General features: G+C 49.5%; 1 protein-coding gene across 5 annotated transcripts in view; it reads right to left on the bottom strand.

Annotated features, from left to right (window-relative positions):
- Nucleotides 1-5,473: 5,473 nt before the first annotated feature.
- The window catches only part of Shisal1 (shisa like 1), a 67,792-nt gene continuing 51,087 nt past the window's right edge, over nt 5,474-22,178 (bottom strand). For all 5 annotated transcript variants that reach the window (XM_034517343.2, XM_034517345.2, XM_076911781.1 and 2 more), the window contains exon 5: nt 5,474-10,776. In XM_034517343.2, coding sequence (XP_034373234.1) covers nt 10,776 — 1 coding nt within the window. In that variant the 3' untranslated portion in view covers nt 5,474-10,775. The remainder of the gene's footprint in view (nt 10,777-22,178) is intronic.

The raw sequence follows: 22,178 nt of genomic DNA on the forward strand, positions 1-22,178 counted from the left end.
TGCCGCTCTGGTCCGAGGGTCAGGGTCTAGTGAGAGAGAGTGGGGCTCTTGGGGCAGGTGACTCAAAGAATGGAGACAAGACAGGGTGTGATCAAGTCTCAAGTCTCAAGTCTCTTACCAAGTCTCTTTTATTGAAGGGAATTCTGAGGTATTTATACGCTTTTGCCATGTGCCTTGTAGGCGGGTGGATACCACGTGCCTTGCAGGTGTTGATATGACGTAAGCCTTACAGGCGTCTATAGCGTGGATAGCACGTGCACCGTGCGCCTTGCAGGCTTGGAAACCATGTGTGCCTTACAGGCATATATGGCCTAGATAGCACGTGGACAGCACGTGAACCGCATGCCTTGCAGGCGTGGCTACCACGTGCACCTTGCAGCTGGGGGCAATAAACAGCAACACAAAATATGTGGGATATCAGAGTGTGCTTCAGCTGTTGTAGGCTATCAAAAACCAAATCTCTTATCAGGGTATATGGTTCCAGATGGCTGCAAAGATAATCTAGCCACTTTCTGCTAAAAGTCGGCTCCCAACAGTTTGTCTAGTCACTGTCCTGGGGAAGAAAATCTGTTTCCTGTTTGATACTCTTACCAGTATAGCCACCGTGAGCAGTGGAGGGTTTTATGTGGATTTTAATTTTGAATTATCTGGAACAAATACCTGGGGTATGACTTCTGGGCTATGTACCAGTATCATGATCAATGTTTAAAAAATAATTATTTATTAACTTTATATACATGAGTACACTGTGGCTGTCTTCGGACACACCAGAAGAGGGCAACGGATCCCATTACAGATGGTTGTGAGCCACCATGTGGTGGCTGGGAATTGAACTCAGGACCTCTGGAAGAGCAGTCAGTGCTCTTAACCTCTGAGCCATCTCTTCAGCCCCACATGTTCAGTTTTTAAAGATTAACTTTTTTTTACTTTTAATTGTATGTGTGTGTGTGTGGTGTGCGCGCAACACACACACACACACACACACACACACACACACACACACACACACACGAGTATAGTGCCTATGGAGGCCAGAAGGGGGCATCATATGCCTTGAAACTGGAATTATAGGTACTGGTGAGTTGCTTAATGTGGTTACTAGGAACTTGGGTCTTCTGGAAGAGCAGCCAGTGGTCTTAACTACAGAGGCATCTTCCTCCTCCATTCCTGCCCTATGCTCCTTAAAAAGAAACCAACAGATTATTTCCAGCCTGGCTGTTTTACACCCCACTGTAACGTGAATACCACCCTCTTATCCGCATCCCCATCAATGTTTGCTGTAATTCTTGACTTTGTTGTTCTGTTGGGTGTTCTGTGATGTTACACTGTGGCAGTTTTCAGCTTACTATTCTAGATCACAGTCCATCACTGAGGTAAGTCAGGACAAGGACTCTAGGCAGGAACCTGAAGCAAAACCATGGGTGAACTCTGCTTACTGGCTTCTTCTCTGACTCACGTTCAGCTACAACCAGGACCAATTGCCTAGGGATGATATCACCCACAGTGGGCAGGGCCCTCCTACATTAATCACTAATCAAGGACATACCCATGGACATACCCACAAGCCAAGCTGTTGGAGGGAATTCTTCTATTGAGCGTCCCTCTACCCACGTGTCTTAACTTGACAGTCAAGATTAGCATCACAAAGGTTAAGAAGACTTGGGCTCTGCCTGTGGAAATGAAGCAAGATTTAGGCAAATGGGAAAGACATCCCACATTCATGGAGTGGAAGAGGTGGGGGTGTTCAGATGGCCATGTTCTCCAGGATGATCTGTAGACATGACAGAGTTCCTCTTGTCACCCCAGATGGCTTCCCTGTGTAGACCGTGCGTGAGGCAGATCCTAAAGTTTACAGGTCCCACAAGGAACTGGAAGAGCTCAGACAGCACTGATTAGAACAGAGAAGGCTCAGATGTCTACAAAGCCATGCTCATCAGGACAGTGTGTTCTTGGCACTGGGAGATATATTAGTCACTGGGATGGAATTTAGAGTGTGGAAATAAACCTCACATCTATAAATAGTTGCTTTCTGACACTGGATGGTTCCTCACGGTACTGAGATATCCACACACAGAAGAATAAAGTTGGAACTAAACTTGGCCATATGCAAAATTAGCTTAGGATGGACCGAAGGCATATATGAAGGGGTTAGATTGTCAGACAGAGGAATCTTCATGGGCTTGGATTAAGAAGTCATGTTGTAGACACAAGGCTAAAAGCATATCCACAAAATTAAAATAGGTAATTGGCCTCCATCAGAATCATTTGCCTTCTGTGCTCTTGTCTATTTTGATTTTTCGAACCATTTTCCTCATCTCCTCTCCCCACTCTGCCACTTCTCCTTTGAGACAGAGTCTGACGTATGTCAGTCTCCCCTCAAACTTGCTTGTCACTGGGGATAATTTTGGATTTTTCATCCTCCTGCCTTAGTCTCCCACATGCTGAGATTACAAACCATGCTTCTTTGTGCCCAGGTTATGTAGTTCTGTGGCTTGAACACAGGGGTTTGTGCTGGCGAGGTGAGCGCTCTACAGACTGAGCCACACCCCCAGCCCCTAATTTGGAGGCTCCAGCATCCGGATGTTTAGTTCTGAATCGTCTTTATGTGTTTGGTTACTAGTTCTTTGTTGCATATGTGTTTGCAAACACTCTCCTCTTACCTACGGCTTGTCTTTGTTTTCTTCTTCACAGGAACTTTCACAGAGCAGAGCTCTTGGCAGAAAGGAAGGATCGATGTTTTTATCATGTTGGGTCTTTCGAGGTATGATCAAGGTATGTATGTCTCTCTTTGGTTTAGGTGGTCTTTGATTTCTTGCAGTAGGTTTTTGTTTGATTTAGTTTGTTTGGTTTTGCTTTTGGGTGTTTAAGTTCTGAACAACATATTCATATCTGCATCTAACTATCTAATGGGGGGCGGGGGGAGACTTGTGGCTGTTACAGCATTTTAAATGTTCTTGTTCTTATATCTGATATTAGTGTATAGAAATCAATTGGTTAACGGCTTCACACCCAGTGTTCTGAGGCCTTTTGAATTCATAGTTCTTTAGTCTCTGTAAATTCCTTGGTATTTTCTGGCATAGGCAAGCAGGTGAGTAGGTATATTCACCCTGGCTCCAGCATCCAGCACCACCCTGGGCAACATGAATGGATGCAGACCTTTGGCCTTATTTCTGGACTCATTCGGTTTTTATTTTTTGAGCAAATATTTTTAAATGTAGTTTCAAGTTCATGACACCTCCAGCCCCCATCATGTGTAGTGTCCCCAAAGCCAACATTCCACTAGAGTCATGTCCATGTCACAGCCAGTGACCCACGTTGACATATCATTGCCACCAGGCTTCTGGATTTTCCTGAAGGTTCCGTGTACTCCTGGATATATATCCTGTTGGTTTTGACACAGGTGTAGAGCTAGGAACCCAACCTTATAGCACCATGCAGGGCAGCTTTACTGCCCTGAGAATCCCTGAGCTCTTCCCTTTTGCCCTTTCCAGAATGACACAGAATTGGGAATCATGAACCAGCATAGTCTTCAGATGAGGCTCCTGCACTCAACAGTATGTACTTCAAGGCCCTCTCCCACCAGTCTTTCCTAGCTTGATAGCACATTCCTTTTTAGCCCTGTATGATATCCCATTGTCTACTGACTCATCCTTCTGCTGAAGTATGCTTGGCTGCTTCCAAATTCTGGCAATTCTGGACTGTGGTGGTCTGACTATGCTTGGCCCAGGGTGTGGCACTATTAGGAGGTGTGGCCTTGTTGGAGGAAGTGTGTCACTGTTGGGATGAGCAATGAGACCCTCCTCCTAACTATGTCTTCTAGTAGCCTTCAGATGAAGAGGTGGAACTCTCAGTTCCTCCCACGCCATACCTGCCTGGACTCTGCCGTGCTCCCACCTTGATGATAATGGACTGAACCTCTGAATCTGTGAACCAGCTCCAATTACATGTTGCTCTTAAAAGGAATGCCTTGGTCATGGTGTCTGTTCACAGCAGTAAAACCCTAAGACAGGGACAAAGTTGCTGCGACACCTCCAAGGCTGTGTGTGGTCAGGCTGTCAGTGTGTTTGAGTAAAGAGTGAGAAGCATGACTGTGGCGAAAACACATATTTGTTTAATCTCATTTATTGAAACCCGTTGCCCGGGGGACTAGAAGCAGTTGACTCAGGTTTGGGAACTGGGGGATGAGCTGTGAGGGCTCATGAATGCTAATTCCTGGGGACCAGCCTTTGGGGTCCATAGCGATCCCTAGTTCAATGCCGGGCAGCCTGGCCTCACCCTGTGCTGTCTTCTCAGTTTCCCCTCCATCATCTCCCATCCCTGGAACCATTGAGGACCAAATGTTCTCTGGGGTGGAGGGTGTGTCTAAGTGACCCAGGCAAGGCTAGCTGGCAAGCTCCTGTCCCCTTGGTGAGCACTAATAATTATGGTCCAATAAGGAAGATGAAGAAAATCTTCCACTAGAGAGAGGAGAGGAAATGGAGGGGCAGAAGTACCCCCATAGCCAGGACCTGATGCAGGCAGGACAGGCTAACACCTGTGTGGATTAGGGATGACAGTCTAAAACAGTCTTTTGGTCTGGTCGCTGCATGTAAGTACCTCCCTTGGGGACCTGGGCTGCTACTCCCCTCCTCAGGGAAGCACCCAGCCTGTCCCAGGACTCAAGGACCACGAGGGAAGCCAGTGTGTCTTTAGTGTCCACGGTCACCATTTGGCTACCAGGAGACCGGGCTAGGCTGTCTTTTCAAGTTCAAGACCCATTAGATGCCCCAGAGGATACACCAGTGAAGTCTCTCCTACCCTAAGTCTGCACCCAGCTTACTGCCCATGCCCCATGTCACTCAGCTGCATTCCCAGGGCTTGAGACTTCCAAGGCTAAGAGTGTCTGGTGTCTTCCATGTGAGGGATCAAAGGAACGAACAGCAGTTCTTCAGGAAACCAATGCTTACTGAGGAAGGTTACTCTGTCCCTTCTCCAGACACACAAGGAGCATACTGTGTTCACCTGGAGGAGCGCTGGTGTGGGTGGGTGAGGCTGTGCTCCTGTGTGCAGCCCGTGCCCTGGCCTGGGGACTGCAGCAGAGAAGATGCATTGTCTTCTCCTGAGAAGCTCAGCTGTTCCCAGGAAAGGACCCAGGAGGGCATGAGGACAGCCATACCTAGGCTCCCCCAGCAGGGTACCCAGGCTATCAGGACAGTCACACCCAAGCTCCTAAGCCTTATCTGGCTGTCACCCTCCTCCTTATGCAACTCAGGCTGCACCCACTCAGGACAGCGTCTACCTGGCCTTACTTTTGACCCTTGACCTTGAACAAACCTTGAGTTCTTCACGATGGATCTATGACTTCCCCCCACCCCTCAGCTGAGCCCCCAGGGCCCAATCCTCTCCCTCCTCAGCCCATGGGAACAAGTTACACTGCCGGGTTCCCGGGCATCTGTTTTGAAACATCAAAACCAGCTTCAACCAGGGAAAACAGTTGACTTGATTTCTCCTTTATTAAAACTAAGGACGTCGTTATAAAAACCACTATATAGAAAGACAAACGCAGCAAGACAGCTTCAGTGTAAAACACACCGTTATTACATCAGATTAGGAAGGGGGAGAATATCGAAACCAGTTTTGTTTTTTGTTTTTTTGTTTTTTTTGGTTGTTCTGGTCGTGGGCTCTGAGAGAGACCCCCGTGCCTGCTCAACACAAGCCTGGCATTTCTAGCACAGAGATACCTCCCTGCTCCATCCTGTCTACCTGCTTTGTCCCATTGACCCAGGGAGGAGCAAGTCCTTTGCAGGAAGGTCTCTTGCCTCTCTAGGGTGACTGGGCTCTGGCCCTGCAGCTTTGTTAGTTATTGCACGTCGCCCATATGCTCACCTGTGGGTATTAGAAGGGGACATTTCCCCCTAGCTTGAACACAGACAGTGGGGGGAAATGGAAAGAGACTGGATGTGAGAAACCAAGACACGGGCCTAAAAGCTCACACTAGTCAGGTACTAGCTGTAACCAAATAGGAGGCCACGGTGGCCCCATGACTCTAGCTGCTAGCCCCATGCTTAATTTACAGTTGACGCTAACTGCAAGGGGACTCTGTATGTTTTTAGAGGACAATTCTAGTTTCTCAAGGGTAAACGGGTTAGGGCTTTGACGTAAAGATAGGAGTGTTAACCACCGAGTAACTGACTCATGGTTAAATCCATTCACTCATCAAGCATTGCTAGCACCAACTACCTGGCAGGAGTCTGGACTGGAAACAGGGTGGAGTGGGACAGGCAATGCCACCTCCAAGGCCACTTTTGTGGGAGGGACAGAGAAATGTTCTGTATTTTTTGAGGGGGAGGTGGGAGTGTTTCTGTTAGGCACAGAGTCAGGTCAGCAATGGTAGACTACCAACCTGTCAGGGGACCACTGCATGTTTTCTGATACAACACCTGTGTCTGCACAAGAGCGGGTGGTTTCAGGTGGGTGCCAACGACACAGCAGGGGCGGCCGGAGCTGCTCAGCAAGTGTCAGCTGAACAGATGTGGATTTGAGCAGCATGGGGGGTAGTACTTGTCCCTGTGCTGATGGCCTCAGCTGTCAATCAATCCAACCACAGCCATGAAGTGCAGGCACATTGTTGAGACTGCGGAAGGGGCAGGAAACCATGGTGATACCGACACATGGTAGGCACGAAGCCTCGTTTTCTAGAGGGTACAGAACACCAGCTTTGCCCTCAGGACATCATCTCCTCACAGTCCTCTGACCAGGCAGACACTGGCATACGTACACACACAATGAGCTGTGTGACTCAGCCTGAGGCTGCCGCTGCCCCAGCAGAGCTCCCGGCGGACGGTGTGCTGGCACCGCTCCTTCGCATACACAGGAAAGGCTCAGGAGAACGCTCAGGTTGTCACCTGTGCCCAAATGCCTGGGGAATTTCATGTTTACCTCCCAAGCAATTCCCGTTGGTAGGAGCCAAGCAGCCAGATTGAAAAATTAAAACAAGCCACTAAGAAATGTCTGGAAGCCGGAGGATCTTCTCACAGCCTCTTTCAGAGCATTGTATGTGTGTGTTCATGTGTGGGTGCATGTGTCCGCGTGTGAATGTATTTGTGGACACGTGTGAACATGTGCATGTGATATTCATGGGTGTGCATGTATACATAAGTGCTTATATCTGTTTTCAGTATACATGTGTATGTTCACAGGTGTTCATTACTGAACATGTGTAAAGTACACTCACAGGTGTATCATGTCACACATGGATGTGTGCATATGTGTATACATTGTGTGTGTGCATTTGCATGTATGGACACATGAACAAGTATAAGTTATGTTCACATGTGCAGGTACATGCATATGTGTGTGTATACATGTGTGTGATTCCTGGGTATGCATGTTTGTGTGTGTGTATGTGTGTATGCGTGTGTGTGTGTGTATGCACACGCGTGCATGTGTGTGTGTTTGTGTGTGTGTGCACACGTGCTCCTGTTTGGATTAAGGCCTGTTGCACACTGGTTACAGTCACCATCAGATGCTTGGCCACTCCCACATGGGATGAGCAAGCCATTTCCTTGGTGAGTCCAGCCAACCAGGGAGGAGTTCTGAATGGAGGCTCCAGAGCACACAGGACAGGGCATAACACTGATCACTAGGGACATAGAGTTCCCACTGGGAAAAAATCAGGCAGACACGAGAACATTCCATGCCCCTCCATGAGCACACAGTGTCTGCAGCTTCTCTGCTTCCTGTGGCTACTTGTTGCTGCAGGCCTGTACTACAGCCTCATGGGAAGATGAGGACAGATGCAGCTGGAAGAGACAAATGGGAAGCTTGGCAGAGACACAGCTCAACAACTGTTCGGGACCTTGTCTCTACTCTGTGTCCTTTTAGGACATGCTACTAATTGGCACATCTGTCACCCACAGACACCATGGGCAGGAGACAGATTTTCATCATGGCCACCTGGGGTCCTGCAGCCCACCTGGGCTCTCACACCCACATGGCCGTAGATCCTGCCTCCAGTAGCTCTGGAGGCAGCATTGGGTAAGACCCTGACCTCTAACCCCTGTTTGCCAAGTGAAGAGAGGAGGCTCAGAGAGGTTGGGTGGTGGGTGAGCCAGGGGGTGAGCCAGGGTCAACCAACCGGGAGAGAGCAGAGTGCCCAGGGACTTCTAAATCAAAGGCTATGTTGTCCTCTGTGGATAGGAGGACTCCTGTGTCCTAGACAGTGTCGAGACTCTTAGCCTCAGACACATACATGAGAGATGCATCCCAGCAGACCCCAACCAGAAGCTTCATGGGGACCTTCAGCTATTCCCTAAGAGGCCTCTGATGGGGACCTCCATGCCCACCCAGTATCCTGCTGTCTGCATGGCCATGACCCTTCCTGTGTCTGAGGAAGGAGGCTTCATAGAGGAAGTAGCTCCAAGCCCTGTGCAAGCAGCTGCAAGAGTGTCACCCAGAGCCACCCAAAACCAGAAGTTGCCTCAACACCTGGTATGACTCCTTTCTCTCAGTTTTGGGGAAACTGAGGCAGGAGGGCCTGTGATCACTCTGCTCATGTGCTATCAGAATCTTTATCTTATGCATCCCAGGATCCTTTTCCCTGCAGAGGCTCTGCCTAGGGGCTTTAAGTGTGGCCTGATTCAGCCAGTCCACTGCTAAGAACCCTCCAGGGCGATGGCTGCCCCATACCCTAGGATGTGGGTGAGGATCCACACCCATCTTTAATCAAGATCCAAGCATAGGCTCTTCGGGGTGTGTGCAGAACACAGTAGTGTGTCTGAGAAAAACAGGCTGGGTGCAGAGACGGAGGCCAGAAGGTCCAATAGGCCTCTAGAGCCATCAGAATGACAGCTTCCATGTCTACAAATTGGGCCATCCCTCCCTCGTGTGGGCTGAAGAATGAAGAGCCAGCCAGAGTGGAAAGAGCTTTGTGTCCTAGATCACAGCATTATCAATGGTGAAGCATTGTGTGTGTACGCCATTACGGTCACCACAGAGATCAGCACGTGGATCTATCCCTTCACCTCTGCCACTCCTGGCCATCCTGGATTGTTTACTTCCAGGAACCTGACAGGCATGTGGCCTTTGGCTTGGCTGCCGCTTGCCTGGGCACACTCCTCTTTTCTAGATTCCATTTAGACCCCGGCTTTGACATCTCTGACCACCCAAGCCCCACTTGGCCTCCACGATATACCTCTGTGGTCTTCACGGGCACCCCCATGCTGGCTTGTCCCTCCTTGCTGCCCCTTGCTTATTGTTCTCCACAGTGTGGGGGAGGGAAGGTCACCAACCCTGTGGGGACAGCACTGACCAAGCAAGGAAGCAGCTTCAGGAAGAATGAGCCACAGGGCTGAGGGGAGGGGACACTTTGGCCTCCTTCACAGGGATGAGATGGCCGTGTCTACATTGGCAGTGTGACCTCTGGAGATTTACAGAGTCACTTCTGGGGGATGTCCTTCCTTTTGTGTGGCTTTGGAGCAGAGATGATGAGTTCTTTGGGCAGATGTCACAGGCACCCAGGCTTACTTGGAAACCACCATTTTAAGTGGACAGATTCACAGAACCCTCTGTTCTGAGTTTCCACAGGACCCATCATTTTGGCTGTGTGGTTTCCTCCCGCCAAGGTGTGGCACTCCAGGGCAAAGCGCAGAGCGCCCCCCCCCCCCACACACACACCTCTGGACCTTATCGCTGCCTGGCCTGGTGCACAGCAGGCATGTGGCTAGGGCGAGCTTGTGGGTGAGGCTCTGGCAATGATAGCAGAGGACCTGGGCTGTGGAGGTGCTGCACTCACTGGGAAAATGTCAGGCACGTGCTCCAGTGACCACACTGGGGGACCTGGGTTATGGAGTCGGTTACACCCTGGGAATCCAAATCTGGACTCAGGTTCCTGACATCCCGGGACTAAACTGTGGAGCAGATCCCTTCCTGCCGTATGAATGTGGCACCCTTCCCCAAGCTGCACTGTTCCCAATGACATTAGCACCCCCACCTCCCAGGGGCTGTGAAGGCACACACAGCACATCCAACCTAGGCTACCCAAAGCCAGTTAAGATGCTTCCTCTGTACTGCTGCTATGGGAACGGATTCCATCAGAACCAACCGTCCCTGGTCTGCTCCAGTCCCCACTGCCTGTGGCACAGGAAGGCTGGGCCCTGTGCCTACGGACTCCACCGGCTCACAGTTGCTGGCCACAGCAAGAGGCCTGGGCCTCAGACAAGGACAGGGGCATGACTCCTCAGCCACATGGCAACTTGTACTCATCAGAGAACCTGCAGCCAGTGGCCATGGGGCTCAATTAAAAGCTAACTGACTGAACATATAGAAACACCCTGATCACACACGTGCGCGCACACACTCAAGTTCAATATTCCGACACGGATAGGCCTAAGGGGGCCGCTATTGGAGGGAGTGGAGGCAGGGGAAACATCAGTGTTTGGACCATGGTACAACTCACGGCCCCAAATCCCTCTGGCTGGGATCAGCCAGGGCAGCTTAGTGTTGGTCACCTCAGTCCACACCAAGTCTCTTCTCAGAAGCCACCAGCCCCAGAGAGAACTATTGCTTGCAGACAGGTGGCTCAGAGCCCCTTTCCTGCACCCTGTCCCCGGACCCTGAGTTTGCTCCTAATCTCAGAAGTTCACGGAAGGGGGTTCTGGGCACAGGTGGTATTTCCTCTTTTGTTACCACGCCACTGCCCCGGCTCTCCCTGGTGTCTTGGTCGAAGCTGGTCTTGGAGGCTGCACCAGGTGCTCTGGGTTTAGCCTCCTCCATCCTGAGGCACAGCAAAAGGGTTTTCTGGAGAGAGTGGAAGAAAGAAGTACCAAGCGTTAGAGTGAGGAAAAAGCCAAGAACATATGGCATTTGTACTTTGGACACAAGAAAGTCTGTGACGCTGAGGTTCCATGGGATACCAGAGCTCCTGGCCCGTGCAAGAAGATAAGAAAAAACATATGGAGTGCCAGGACTTTGTATACAAAGACTCGAATCACAATTAACTGTATACAATCTATCTGGGAAATCCAACAGAGCCAGCAGGCTTCTTATTAAAGCAAGGATTGCGAAGGTAAATACAATTCTCACTCTTGAAGCCATCAGATCAACTTATAAGGCCAGTAACATTCATGTCCCACAGCTTGTTTATATATCTTGGCTTGAAACAGTTCCAGTGAACACCTGTCATTGAGCTTATTTTTTTTTTTAAATACTCTTTTGCCTTCCAAAGTACTCTGATTTGGGTGAGAATAGATCCTTGTGTAATGAGCTAACAATTGTTCAGAACAAATACAGATGCCATTCATATGAATTTTAAACATCCTGTTATGCCCTGTGGACTCACACCTTTGGAAGGGTCTCCATGGCTTTGGGACAGATAAAGTCACGGAAAGGAATCCAAGGCTTTCCTGGACCGGAGATGAGACAGAAGACCCGTGTGTAAGAGCAAGGACGCAAGAGAGGCCTGATGACTGAGGACTGAGGGCCGTGACTGACTGAGCCAGGCTGCAGGCAGGACAACAGGGAGCATGGACAAACTCATCTATGCCTGTGTCACAGATCACCGTGCTAAGGACAAGTGAGCTGGCTCAGTGGTGATGGTGCTTGCCCCAAACCTGATAACCCACACAGTAAAAGGGAGAATCGACTCGCAAAAGTTATTCTCTGACCTTCACACATGATTGCAGTGCGCATGGGCACACACACACACACACACAGACACACACACACACACACGAAATAATGAAATGAATGTAATAATAATTTTTTTTAAAAAAGCCCAAACAACAATGAAAAAGCAGCTACCCAATTTCAGATCCCTGACTTCCCAGAGACCTTTGCGGGTAACCACATGACAGGGTGACTGGAACAGGGAAGTCAAACAAGTCTACCCAGTTACAAGAGGGCCAAGGTGGTTCGCTGTTTCCTTATCGTGTACTTTCAGGGCCTAGGATGGCAACTAGCATACAGTAGGACCCAATAAATATTTGTTAAATGCATGAATGAACCAAGCAATTTAGAGCCTGGACAAGGGAATCATCTTTCAAACAGGAGGTCAGCAGAAAGATTTGCTTGATATGGTTTTGAATTTCTGTCCCCATGAACCCTTCTTAAATAAATCACCAGCAGGTAGGCTTGGGCACGTGAGGGGGCACAGAGGAGGCTCTCGCTCTAGGAGTATGTTTGAAAAAGCTTAAGGGTTCTGACAAGAACACAAGAGAATGGGAATGAAAACAGGGAAGTGGTATAAATAACAGACCGTAGGAGGGACTAGGTGAGGAGGAGGCGGTCTGGATAAACCAGGTCTGACTCATTTAGAGTTGGGGGTCTGAAGTATTCTTCAGAAGTATAAGTCAAATTACAAGTATGAAGATGCTGAGGACAAAAGAAACCGGTGATTAGGAGACAAGAGGAGAGGAAGGCTAAGTCAGCGAGTAATGACATTGTTCATTGTGGGGAGAAAAGAAACACCGTATCAAGAAATAAATGATTAAGCCCATCACATCCCGTTATAATTATGGAGGTAACCATGGCATCCAAACACAGCTTTCCAAGTGATCAGAAGACATTTACACGGAAAATAAAACAAAGAAAACCCAGGCCATATGGGGGAAATTGACAGCCCCCACCAAAGCTATAAACGCAAAAAATGTATCATAAACCAGGACGACAGAAATGGGACTGTGTTTGCTGCAGCAGTAGACATTAATGAGCCGTACAAACTAGCTAAAAAAGTGGGGATTGCAGAGACATTTCACTTCAGGCCAAGTGACTCAGAAAGGCCCACACTTCAAGCCGCTGGAGCCCACGCTTCAGAACGGTCAGATGCTAAGTTCTGCTCCGTGTACTCTACCTCATTTCAGAAGAAAGCATGCATGGTGACACACAGTTGCAAACCAGGAGGAACTGAGGGTCACGGTCCGAACAGCAGACAAAGGTGAAGTTGGGTAAAGCCCTGTTGAGTGCTTTCCTGATACATAGTCTTGAGGGTCCATCTTCAGCACTGAATGAACTAGGAGTGGTAGGAATTCTAGGCTACCTAAAACAAAATGGGTGTTTGGGTGGTGGTGGGCGGGGAGAAGCAGAGAGAATAAGAGAAGCAAGGGCAATTGTGAGGGTGGAGGGCCAGTTACCATCAAAGTCCGACACTAGTGAATCCCTGTGCACAACACAACACAGCCTTGGTATTTGTTCCACAGGAACAGCTTGGAAAGAGAGGCAGATGGACTATCATTGGTACCCCCAGTTCTCCCTCCATTATATACAGAGTGGCCAATTTACATAAGGGAATCTCTCTCTCTCTCTCTCTCTCTCTCTCTCTCTCTCTCTCTCTCTCTCTCACACACACACACACATACACAACCCTCACACATGTGTATATTAAACGGAATCTACCCTTTATTCAAGTGTTGTTGAAAAAGTGTCTAAATTTCAAAAGCAAAATTAAAACATTATCTGGTCATAACACAACAGAATTTGAACAAACAACACAGGTCAGATGTAAGAGGTGTAAGTGATACACACTTATAATCTCAGCTTTCAAAACACAGTTTGAGGCCAGCCTGGGCTACACAGCAAGACTCAAACAAACAGCTGGAGCTTAGCTGGGGCTTAGCTGGTGCTTAGCTGGTGCTATACCTGCCATACAAGCATAAGAACCTGAGTTCAGAGCCCCAGCACCCATGTAAAAACCTAGGTGCCATGGCACACTCATGTAATCCCAGAACTGAGGAGACAGACAGGAGAATCCTTCGGCTTGCTGGCCAAATGGTCTAGCCAAATGGGTGAGCTTCAGATTCAGTGAGAGACCCTATCTCAAAGAGTAAGGTGGGAAGTGATTAGGGAAGATGCATGGTTTTACCTATAACTTCCACATGCATGTGCACACACATGCACATATATACACGTGAACACACATGCCAGAGGAAAACAACAAGACAAAATAAAGTCTACAGTGGAAAACTTTATAAACTCTTTGAAATAACTCCTGAGTCAAAAAATGTGAGGAGGCTGGAGAGATGGCTCAGTGGTTAAGAGCACTGGCAGCTCTTCCAGAGGTCCTGAGTTCAATTCTCAACACCCACATGGTGGCTCACAAACATCTGTAATGGAATCTGATGCCTTCTTCTGGTGTGTCTGATGAGAGTAACAGTGTACTCATATGTAAAATAAATAAATACATTTTTTAAAAATGAGTGAGAGAGTGAAGAATAAAAATTGTAAAACACCAGGTAAGAAAAATGGGAGTTTCAAAAGTGGTCAAAAGTGAAAGTAACATCTCCAAATTTGAGTGGTGTAGCCAAAGCTGTACTGAGAGGTGGTTTCATAGCCTTAGATAAGCCCTTCAGAAACACAAAAACACAAGTGGATCACCAGACTCGAAGAGACAGGACAAAAAGCAAACAAAGCAAGCAAAACCAAGGAAGTCACGGGAAGCAAGAAAGATTAAAACAGAAACACCAGTGCAAAGATGACACTCATAAGTAAATCTAGCTGTTGGCTCTTCAGAGAGCAATGGACTATGTGAACAGCTGGGGATTCCAACACCTCGCGGAAGTGAGGAGAGACAAAAGGGATGATGGTAGCTGGGAAAGGAAGATGCTGCAAAATCTGTGGTCAGCAACTATTAACCCTGGTGCTGGCCTAGTGGTGTTGCCTCAGTGATACCTCCTGCTCTAGGATGCTACTGCTCTTTCTCCTGATTCTTTCTGGTTTCTGAGGCTGCTGCTGCCCAGGTCCCTGATGGCCAACCCTCCCAGACATCTTCATCTCTAGCTTACAGGTTACAGTTGCTCATGGAATAAAGCCAAGGCAGGAACTCAAGGTGGGAACCTGAGACAGAAAGAGTACTGCTTAGTGGTTGCTCCAGGCTCTCCTCCAGCTGCCTCCCTTACTCAGCACATGGCCCTCTGCCTAGGAGAGATATCACCTACAGTGGGCTGGGCCATCCTACACCAATAGACAATCAACAAAATGCTTCACAGACATGGCCACAAGCCAATACGATGGAGGTGATTCTTCAGCCCACCTTCCCTCTTCCTGGGCGTGTCAAGTCAACAATTTGCCATCACAGGCTAACGTTACTTTTCCTGTTTCAGTGACTGTGAGAAGTAAAACATGAAAATGAAAATGGACCATCAGGATCATGGGATCAGCTACGCATGATCAAGAAGTATTGGACCTGCTAATACCTGTTCATCTAACTTCCCCATCCAGGCTAAAAGTTTAGAGTAGAAAAAAAAAATTGCTAACTGCCAAACTTGCCCAATGACTCAAAGACGTTGACTAAGTCATGGACCCCATAGGCATGTAGGATGTACAGATAAAGCATGCGCCGACTTTGTGAGTGATGGATGGTGACATGTGCCAGTGTACCCATTACTCGGCCAGTGAGGACAAGGGGGAAGGGCATGGGTTCAGGGCTATAGAAACAGTCCTTTGCTGCCCGAATTCATGAAGTCAAAATAAACTAACAGTCTTTGTTACTCAGTCACTAGTGGTTATTATGAGTGGGGTTCTTCGTTCCCCACAGTGACATTTATGTGACTGGTCTTCCACACGGACCAGATTTATCTGGGTCCATGGTTTGAGGGTACAGTCCATCATAGCAGAGAAGGTCATGGCAGATGGAACAGCTTTGGGCAACAGCCCACAGAAGTAGGATGCTTCTGCCTCAGATCTGGGAGGATCAAGAGGGAGACATCAGACAGGAAGTAGAGGCCAACCCCAGTTACCTAGTTCCACTGAGGCTCTGCCTCTCAAAGGAAACTCTGATGAGGTTAGTGTTTGAATGGGAGATGAGTGAAGGGGGAGGGGCTTGTCACTGTGGCCAGCTGTGTCCCTTCCACAGAGGCTTGGGGAGGGGACATCACCTCTGCCAAATGTCTCTGGGCTGGAATGTTGGTCTCTTGCCTTCAGACCCAGCTGGGGCTGACACTCATCCCTTTAGTGCATGTGATGATTAACACCCATTGGGAACTTCATAGACTCTCGAATGACCTAGGAGACAAACTTCTGGTCCTGTCTGTGTGGAAGCTTCTAGATGAACTTCACTGAGGTAGCAACAGTTGCCCTAAATGTGAGTGACACAATTCTATAGGTGGGGTCCTAGGTGACTAAAACGCAAAGGTGAGGTGAACAGGAGCAGCCCTCCCTCTCTCTTTTCCCTTACTAGATGTGGCCTAACCAGCCACCTTTCATTCCCACTGCCACGCCTTTCTTGCTATGATGGAATAAACCCTTCTGCTCTCAAGTGGCATTTGTCAGCTGTCTTGTCACAGCATTGAGCAAACTGACACACAGTACCCCTGATTGCCAAACCCTCATCTGGAACCTTAACTGTCCTGTAGTGGTCCCTGGCTTGCCGAGGCCTGGCTCAGGGCATCCTGGTCTCCATGTCATGTGATCTGTCATTATCAGTCACTATGGACACAGGATACACATATCATCTCCCAGCATGCTCTGTCCATTCTCCCCCAGTGGTACCTGTTGGCTGCCAAGGTTAAACCATGACTCCCTCAGCTCCCTCTGTGGCAGCTGCTGACAGCCCAGGTCATTTACAATGTGTCTCTCCTTAAGCTGGGCTTGGTGTTGGTTTGGCTACACTGAACCCCCCCAGGGCCATGATGTTGGACAGCTCACATAGACTACAGGTTAAACTGAGTGAACCAACCAACCAACCAACCAACCAACCAACCAACCAAGAGGGCCAGACCCAACAGACAGTGTTCTACTCGCCCCAGCTTTATGAGAAAGCCACCCTGACATAACTGCCTCTCTGGGAAAGAAGTATGCAAAAGAGCTTGTTAAAATTAAAGGCATCTACAGTAGGTGACAGGGCGGATCAGAGCCCAGACTGCCTGGAGAGGCCTATTTCTTTACAATTCCTCACTCACTGCATGGGCCAAGTTCAGAGAGGGCTCAAAGGAGCACACAGCAGGGACACTCAAATCCCACATCAGGTGGAAGGGTCTACACCCATGGGACAGATGCCTGTGCCCTAATCCAGTGATGTCACTCAGTTCCTCTAGTCACTCACAGGGTGAGAAGAATCTGTGAAGCAACAGGGGTCACAGTGGAAGGCTGTCCCAGCTCAGAGGCACTGACTCCCACACCCGGGTGTGGCGGGAACTCAACCAGCAACCAGAGTGGCCAGGATGCTGAGCTTGCCCCAGGTCCTAAACTTCTAGGTCTCCTTCCCAGGGGGTTAACAGTGACCTGCATGGCATTGATACAGGCTGAGTAAGACCTCAGCATGGAGGTCTCAGCCTCCCCTTGAATCCCCCCTCCCCATGGTTCCCAGGCATCTTGCCTTTATCAGGTCCCACACCAAACTCCTACCTATCCCTCTAAAGTTAGACCTGCTCCTTCCTCCCTCCGTTCTGGCCTCTCTAATCCCTGCAGCTCCACCCTCGCCTCCTTTCCGTTGTTCATTCCCAGGATGTACAATCCATTGCCAGGCCCACTGAGCCCACTTTCAAAACAGTTCAAACACACCAGGGCCATCTTACTTCTGCAGTGTCTGGGTACCTCTGCCTCAGGGCCTTTGCTCCTCGGGTCTCTCTACTTGAACTGCTGGCCTGGCCATTGATGCAAGACTTGATTTTCAACAGTCTCATGTCTCAATATAGATCTCTCTCTCTCTCTCTCTCTCTCTCTCTCTCTCTCTCTCTCTCTCTCCTTCTCTCTCTCTCCTTCTCTCTCTCTCCTTCTCTCTCTCTCTCTCTCGCTCTCTCTCTCTCTCTCTCTCCCTCCCCTCGATTCCTCTCTCCCTCCCCCCTCTCTCTCCCTCTTCCTCCCTCTTTCTCCCACTTTCACTCAATCTCTCACCCTCTCACATCCCAGGCTCAGTTTCCCCTCCTGCCTCTCCTCCCAGCCCCTCCCTGCCCCCTCTCACCCCCCCCCCCCCGGCCAAATCTACCCCTCCTCTGTTTCCCTTCAGAAAAGGACAGGCTTCCCAGGGATATCAACTGAACACACACAGCATGTCAAGTTACGTTAAGACTAGGCACAACCCTCATGTTAAGGCTGGATGAGGCAATCCAGTAGGAGGAAAAGGGGCCTGGGAACAGGCAACAGAGTCAGAAACAGCTTTCCACTCCCACTGTTAGGAGTCTCACAAGAACACCAAGCTATACGACCATAGCATATTTGCAGAGGACCTAGATGAGACTCATACAGACTCCCTGATTGTCAGTTCAGTCTCTGTAAGCCCCTATGAGCTCTGCTGACTTGATTCTGTGGGCCTCATTCTCCTGGGGTTCTCCACCCCTCTGGCTTCTACAATCCTTCTTCCTCTTCTGCAGGATCCCCTGAGCTCTGCCTAATGTTTGGCTGCTGGTATCTCTCCACCTCCCTCCCCACACACACACAGTTTCTGGATGAAACCTCTCCGATGATAATCACGCTAGGCTTTGGTCTATGGGTATATCAGAGTATCATTGCACACCTGGGTTTTTAACGTGGGTGCTGAGGATGGAACTTGGGCCCTTATGTTTGAATGGCAAGCACTTTACTGACTGAAGTCAGGTAATCCCATTCCCCACCACCTGACTGCATTTTAAATAATATCTTGTACACAATGAAATGTTTTAAAAGTCAATAAAGCCATTCTATACTGGCTTCCTCAATGGGTTCAGTCCTGATATCTGAGCTGAGATTTTAGGGGCCTCTCCCTGTTGGACTCTATTCCTCTTCCAGGTTTGTGGCTTCTGCTCTGAAAGTCTCTCCAGAAGTCCCAGGATACGTTCCACATGCTAGACATATCCTCCCTGTTTTCACCTGGGAAACTCCTACACATCCATCAAGAACCCTCACTGGGTGTCCTTTATCCAAGCTTCCCTGCCTCCCACAGGCCTCAGTAACATATTAACCCAAATCCCACAGCCCTGCAGAGGGACCTGGGCTTTACTGACTATCAAGCAGTCCTGGGTTCAGAAATGCTATGTGATTCTGGGCAAGTAAGTTACTTAATACCTTAGGGCCTCAGGTACCCACTAGTTGCCACCCCAAGCCTGCAGGACTTTTTCACAGCAGATGGTTGACCACAGTGACATGCCTAGGCTGGATATTAGCCACAGCAGAGACCACGTGTGGTAGGATGTCTGGAATTGCCCTAACTTTCTGGAAGGAACTTTCACAGTGATCACAGCTGGTCACACAGAGCCCAGGATGAAGAAACTGTTCCTGATTGGTTGCTGGCACCTGTCCCACAGGAGCGCCTGTTCACTATACGTCTTGCTGGCCCCCAAACCTTCACTGGCTCCAGCCCTAGAAGAACTAGGCCCAGTGGCAGCCACATTCCTTCACTCGGTGCCAATGCCACTGTCTCCCACGTGACTTTTGGAAGCCTGTCTTAATGGTGTCTTCTGTAGCCTGTTTGAGTTAGTGCTGGGATCATGGGACTAAGTCACAGGTCACTGCCTCCCTCCAGGACTCTGAGCTGAGACAGAAAACAAGAACCCCAAACAGAATCAGGGGATTTCCTGCTATGTGTGGCTGCATTAAAAAATTGGGTCCTGGGAGACCTGGCCTGGTCCTCAGCTCAGTGGGGCCTGAGCAGAAAGTTGGTTGATTCTGGGTGATGGGTGGTTGGGGGTACAGCCAACCTGGTTGAAGATATCCAGAAAGCCATAGCAGATCTGGTAGGAGAGACAATAGCTGCTATAGACCTCAACTCTAGATGAAGGTCCTTGGACTCCATCTCAGGGCCCTGGGATTTTAGAAAATTCTAAGAAAGACAAGTTAAGGCTGGGCAGTGCTGGCACTTCCAGGCTAGGCCTTCTCAGAATTCTCCTCTGTATTCTCCATCCTCAATAGCCCACTTTCAAATTTTACTAGGAAAGGACTTTGGGCTCTAAGGGGACTGTTGACTTGCCCAGGGTCAATGTCCAGCCAGTGCTAGGGTTTGGAATCTGGCCTGTGCCACTAGCCACTGGGCAACATTGTCTCCAATCTGCACTTGAGCCAGGCAAGGGGCGGGGGCATGAGAGAAGAAGCTGTGCAGCTGGCAGGCAGGCTAGGCCAGCATCTGCAGCCTGGTTGAAATGAGATAGAGCACCTGGCAATTTGAATAGTAATGAACACTTCCAGAATGCCAGGCGAGTCTGGAACAATAAAAGCAAAGGAGAGATAAAAGCCTTCTGACTAACTGCAGGTGAAGTGTGGACACGGCTCTTGGGATGACAATAGCTCACAGCCACTTAGCGCCGGCTGGATGCCGGGCCAGGGCAGGACCGTGACACATTTCCTGGGGTGTTCTCCCAGCAACCCTATGGTTGGGACAGCGTTAAGCAAGTTTTACAAGGGAGTAGAAGGCAGGGACGCTGGAAGAGCCATGGGGTGGTGGTGGCAGTGGATGCAGTCCCAGGGCACAGCGGCAGCCTGGGCATCAGATGTGGTCTCAGCAAGTGGCAGGTCTCCAGTAGGAGGCGCTATTCCTGCAATGATGCAAAACACATTCAGATGCCACAGGCTCTCACTGGGGCTGGATGAAGATGTGAGCAGGCCAACACCCATCCTTAAGCTGCAGGGGAGCTGAGCACGCAACTGCCCTGACTGCCACACCCTAAGTAGATAGAAGCAGGCAAGGTCTCAAAACAGGTCCCCTGCCCCCATCCCCGGGAACTGTGGCTCTACCTTACAAGTCAGGGAGCTTGGTGCTGGGAATTCTGTTCAGGATCCTAACAAGAGGCATGGTCAGTCGAGCACAGAGAGGACAGTGTTAGAGACAAAAGGTCTCAGAAGCAGTTAAGAGCACTGGCTGCTCTTGCAGAGGGCCCAGATTTGATTCCCAGTACCTACAAGGGAGTTCACAAATGCCTATAACTTCAATTCCAGGGCATGTAACTCCCTCTACTGGCCTAACAAGAAACAACCTTGCAAATGGTACACTGACTTATGCTAAGCACATAAAAATTAAATTTATATATATATATTTTTAAAGAAACAGAAATAGAGGTCAGACAGCAGCTGCCATGGGTAGGGCTGTGGGCCAGCGAGGGCCTCGAGACATCCCCTCATAGCCTCCTGAGGAGGAGAAATGCCAACTTGATATTAGGGTCAGACATGCCATGGCTCTGGGGTCTCTCAATTCTATAGTCCCTGGGTTCCAGGGTCCCATGACTCTGGGGTCTCTGGGCTCCAGAGTCCCTTGGCTCTTGTGTCACTCAGCTCTGCCCCATACTGTAGGCGTCTGTAGCTTGCCTCTGCACCCGACCTCCCTGCACCTCAGTGTTGTGTCCTTTCTTTGTTGTGAGTAAGTCTTGGGTAGTCATCGAGGACTGGCTTGGCCACTAGCCATGTGGACCAGGTCCTGGCTAACCCCCAGGACAAGCCATTGCCTCCCTTCCTCCCAGTTGTTATCACCTGCTTCCACGAGCCTCCTCCCTCAGATCTGCTCAGCCGGGCTCAGCATGAGTACTATATAAGTAGGGAGAGCCTCTGAAGGACAGAAGTGACCTTCAGAAGCCAGTGGCTGGCGCCACCTTCACTCCAAGAGTTCCAAGTTAGCAGTCATAAGCTCCTGGAGCAAGCTTCCAGGTCCAAGTTCAAGCAGCAAGAGGTAGGTAGGGTAACCCATTGGTTCCAACACAGGCTCTAGAGGGGAACAGACGTGTGTGCGTGTGCGTGTGCGTGTGCATGTGCGTGTGTGTGTGTGTGTGTGTGACCCAACACAGACTCTGGCTGTGGCCTCAGTGCATAAGAGACAATTTGTGAGGGTGGTGTGCAGGAGAGTGACTCTGGCTTGCACGCATCTGTGCTGGGGACATGGAGGCCTCTTGGGACCAACTCCTCCTTTGCTGTCTGACCTCGGCTGTGCTCACGACCTTTTGGAACTACTGTAGTATTAAATGGCAGGAAGAACTCCCACCATGAGGTGGGTAAGGTAGCATCCCTTTCCTTCTCCTCACTTGGGGTCTGGCTCCCGTTCTCCCCCCACTGGATCTCCCAGAGAAACAGGGTGGCCTCACAGAGGATGATGCTGTCAGCAGAGAGGGCCCAGTGAGTCCGCCTGAGAACGCTGTGCTACTGTGAAGAATGAAGGTGTGGATCGATTGGTGGAGGGCTAGCCTAGCATGCATAAAGGCCCGTGTTCCATGCCTAGGACATCATAGAGTGGGTATGGGAAGGCAGGAAGATCAGAAGTCCAGGGCCAGCCTGGGCTACATGAAACTCTGTTTCAAAACAAAAGACTTTTAACACGA

This window comes from Arvicanthis niloticus, chromosome 13, assembly GCF_011762505.2.
Source record: "Arvicanthis niloticus isolate mArvNil1 chromosome 13, mArvNil1.pat.X, whole genome shotgun sequence".
NCBI lineage: Eukaryota > Metazoa > Chordata > Mammalia > Rodentia > Muridae > Arvicanthis > Arvicanthis niloticus.